Source organism: Arachis ipaensis, chromosome B10, assembly GCF_000816755.2.
Source record: "Arachis ipaensis cultivar K30076 chromosome B10, Araip1.1, whole genome shotgun sequence".
Lineage (NCBI taxonomy): Eukaryota > Viridiplantae > Streptophyta > Magnoliopsida > Fabales > Fabaceae > Arachis > Arachis ipaensis.
The window spans coordinates 80,066,298-80,070,307 of record NC_029794.2 but is presented as its reverse complement, the minus strand read 5'-3'; the positions used below and the strand labels follow the sequence as shown (position 1 = coordinate 80,070,307).

The 4,010-nt window shown below is 40.4% G+C and overlaps 1 protein-coding gene across 1 annotated transcript; it reads left to right on the top strand.

Moving 5' to 3' along the window:
* LOC110268088 lies at nucleotides 198-4,004 on the top strand. Its single transcript, XM_021113992.1, has 3 exons — nucleotides 198-392; nucleotides 3,226-3,538; nucleotides 3,663-4,004. Coding segments are annotated over exons 1-3 (567 nt in total). The 5' UTR covers nucleotides 198-391; the 3' UTR covers nucleotides 3,916-4,004.

Below are 4,010 nucleotides of genomic sequence, written 5' to 3'. Positions count from 1 at the left end.
CAATTTTATCAAAATATCTATTCATATCTATCCATATTACTTTATAAAATCCCTAATTCCTAAATTCCCAAATCAAACTCAGAAACCCTAATTTCTCAAATTGAGAAACCCTAACCCACTAACCCTTCCCCCTTCGTTCACCTTCAGCTTCATTCCTCAATATACACACACACAAAATAAGAGAGAAACAAAAGATGGAGGAGCTGCTACCGCTACCGTGCCCAGCCCTCGAGCCATGCGTCGCTGCCATTTTTGCGCCGCCGCCGTCGCTCACATCGCTGCTCCGTGGAGGCCGCAGAGAGGAACGCGAACCAGGAGCTTCTGTGTCGCGCCGCCGATCTGTCACCATGCTGCTGCGTCGCCATTGATGAAGCTTCTGCCATTGCCGTGAACTGCGAACAGAGGAGAGGGAGAGAGAGGAGTTCACGAGGGAGAAGAGGAAGCAACGCTACCCTTCCATCGCCGCTGCTGCCAAGGTTTGTGGAAGAGAGTGTCGCCGTCATCGTGGGTGGAGTCCACCGTCCCAGCTGCCACCAGAGAGAGCGCGCGCGAAGGGAAAACCTCACCACAAAGCCATCGCTGCTGTCGTCATGCTCCACTGCTGCCACTTCTCACCAAGCCGTCACTATCGTGTTTCCTGGTCACCATCGAAGGAAGCCGCCGCCAGCGTCGATTTGGAGTTGCTGCAATTAGAACTACTAAGGGGGTGAGTTGTTACTACCCTGTTGCCATTCTAATCATATTCAACATCCACTGTCTTGAGCTGTTTCTGGCTTGAGTTTGTCAAATGCGGATTTCTTGTACTACTTCAACTGTCACTGCTGCTGTAGGAACCAACTTTGCTGTTTGGCCGCTGCTGAGGCCTTCCACCATCACTGGAGTTGCTCAAAACCACCATCGTTGCTACCCAGGAAACAAAATGAGTGTTAGAAATTGTTATTGAAGCTGCCCAAGAACACTATGTTTCCTGCCAAGGGGACAGAACGGATGTCAGAACCTGACAGAGTGCTGCTGCCGTCAATCGGAGATGCTAAAATTGCCGCTGCTGCAGGTGGCTTCGAAATAGTTGGTTGTGGCGTTTAGACTCTGCAATTTCGACTAACTGAGGTAGGGGATTTAACGTTTTTAATTTAGAATGCCCACCAAGTTATTTGAATAAGTGCAAATGGTTAACAATGGTTTAGAATTTCTTAATTGTCATGAATGACTTGAAATGCATTTGAAATTAGTTAGTTAGTTGTGAACATTTTGAGCTGTGACTGGAATTAGATGCTGTTGTGAACAATTAATTTGACAAGGTTAACTTTGGTTAATGCTATGACTGATTTTAATGGATTTGTTGAAAAGTTCTGACTCTATGTGATTATACTGAATTAGTTGAGTTGTGTGGCTGAAATTATGATTGGAATGATTGAGATTTTTGATTGGAACTTTGGTTGAATTTGTTGATTTTGTGAGATTGAATTATAAATTGTTTGATGAGAGATTATTGTGATTTCTGGTATTTTTACTAAAATTGAATCACGATATCGAACTAAATGCTTAATAGTAAATAGTTAATAAGGAAAACAGGTCAGTAACGCCTTACTTTTGGTACGATCATGACGTATTGGAAGTTGGGTCGTTACAATATGGTATCAGAGCAGTTCGTTCCTATTAGAGCCTTAGGAATGGACTGACTATGCTTCATTGCATACTCTGAGTGTCTGTCATGCTTTGTGACTTGTTCTGGTAACAAGAGTTTGAGTTTTATATGCATGACTGTCTGATGATTAACGCTGTTAGTTTACCATTTCATACTTCATGATATTAGGTCTGGCCAACTTAATACTAATGATTTATGTACATGGCAACACTAATGGGTTATCATAGACGAAATAGAAGAATAGGTAATGCGACTCACGGGGTTTGGGAGCGTTAGAAGTTATAAAGTTAGCTTCGTTTTGACGTATAATCTTTATTCGTGCCACATGAACTCGTGTCATCTTTTTCTTCGTTGCTTTCATTAGAATTCTCTTGTTTGAAATTTCTCCTCAGAACGTGGTTTGATTTTTATCCAACCGTACCTTGTCATTCTTGTATACCTTTGCTTGCTTGTAATCTACTTGCTTACCTGATTCTTCTTGAATCTTCATTTTTGTTCATGCCTATACTTTGTCCATATATTCTGCTTTCTTTGATTATAGTTTGAATTTATTTTACTTTAGCAATTTTCGAGGGCGAAAATTTTTCTAAGGTGGGTAGAACGTAACAACCCTAGTTTTTAAAAATCAAATAATTAGTCATTTGTGATTTATTATATTTGTTGATAACTTTATTTTAAGAAAATTATTTTACTAAAGGTAATTAAATACATTTTCATGATAATTGAAGTTTAAATTAATTAGAATTTTTATATAATCTTTATTGGATATTTGGTATAATTGAAATTATAAGTTTGATAATTGAAAAATTAGAATAATTGTATAATTTAATTTAAATAAATTCTATTTTGAATGAATTATATTATTAACTTGAACTCCTAGAAATTATTTTATTAGAAATGATTAGATTGATATTTATAAATACTTTAAGTTTAAGTCAATTAATGTTTATGTACAATTTTTATTATAATTAATTATTTTATAAATTGAAATTAAAGTTTCAGAGATAGAAAAATAATAGAGATTTGTATGATTTAATCTAGAAAATTGATATTTGAATTTAAATTGTACTTTACAAAATATAATTAACATGTTCATTTTATATTTTAAATTAGAAATGATTGATTGAACTTAGCAATATGATGATAAGTAATGTTCCTAAATATTTTTAATAGAGTACATTTGATTTTAAAATTACTCTACCCTTTAATTTTATCAAAATATCTATTCATATCTATCCATATTCTTTTATAAAATCCCAATTTCTAACCCTAATTCCCAAATCAAACTCAGAAACACTAATTTTCCAAATTGAGAAACCCTAACCCACTAACCCCACACCCCAGCACCGTTCCCCCTTCGTTCACCTTCAGCTTCATTCCTCAATATACACACACACAAAACAAGAGAAAAACAGAAGAGGGAGGAGCTGCTGCCGCTACCGTGCCCAGCCATCGAGCCATGCGTCGCTGCCATTTTTGCACCGCCGCCGTCGCTCTCATCGCTGCTCCATGGAGGCCGCAGAGAGGAATGCGAACCAGGAGCTTCCGTGTCGCACCACCGATCTGCCACCACCGTGAACTGCGAACAGAGGAGAGGGAGAGAGAGGAGTTCGCGAGGGAGAAGAGGAAGCAACGCTGCCCTTCCATCACCGCTGCCGCCAAGGTTTGTGGAAGAGAGTGTCGTCGTCGTCGTGGGTGGAGTCCACCGTCCCAGCCGCCACCAGAGAGAGCGCGCGCGAAGGGAAAACCTCACCACAAAGCCATCGCCGCTGTCGTCATGCTCCACCGCTGCCACTTCTCACCAAGCCGTCACTATCGTGTTTCCTGGTCACCATCGAAGGAAGCCGCCGCCAGCGTCGATTTGGAGTTGCTGCAATTAGAACCACTAACGGGGTGAGTTGTTACTGCCCTGTTACCATTCTAATCATATTCAACGTCCACTGTCATGAGCTGTTTCTGCCTTGAGTTCGTCAAATGCGGATTCCTTGTACTACTGCAACTGTCACTACTGCTGTAGGAACCAACTTTGCTGTTTGGCCGCCGCTGAGGCCTTCCACCATCACTGGAGTTGCTCAAAACCACCATGGTTGCTACCCAGGAAACAAAATGAGTGCTGGAAATTGTTATTGAAGCTGCCCAAGAACACTGTGTTTCCTGCCAAGGGGACAGAACGGATGTCAGAACCTGACAGAGTGCTGCTGCCGTCAATCGGAGATGCTAAAATTGCCGCTGCTGCAGGTGGCTTCGAAATACTTAGTTGTGGCGTTTAGACTCTGCAATTTCGACTAACTGAGGTAGGGGATTTAACATTTTTAATTTAGAATGCCCACCAAGTTATTTGAATAAGTGCAAATGGTTAACAATG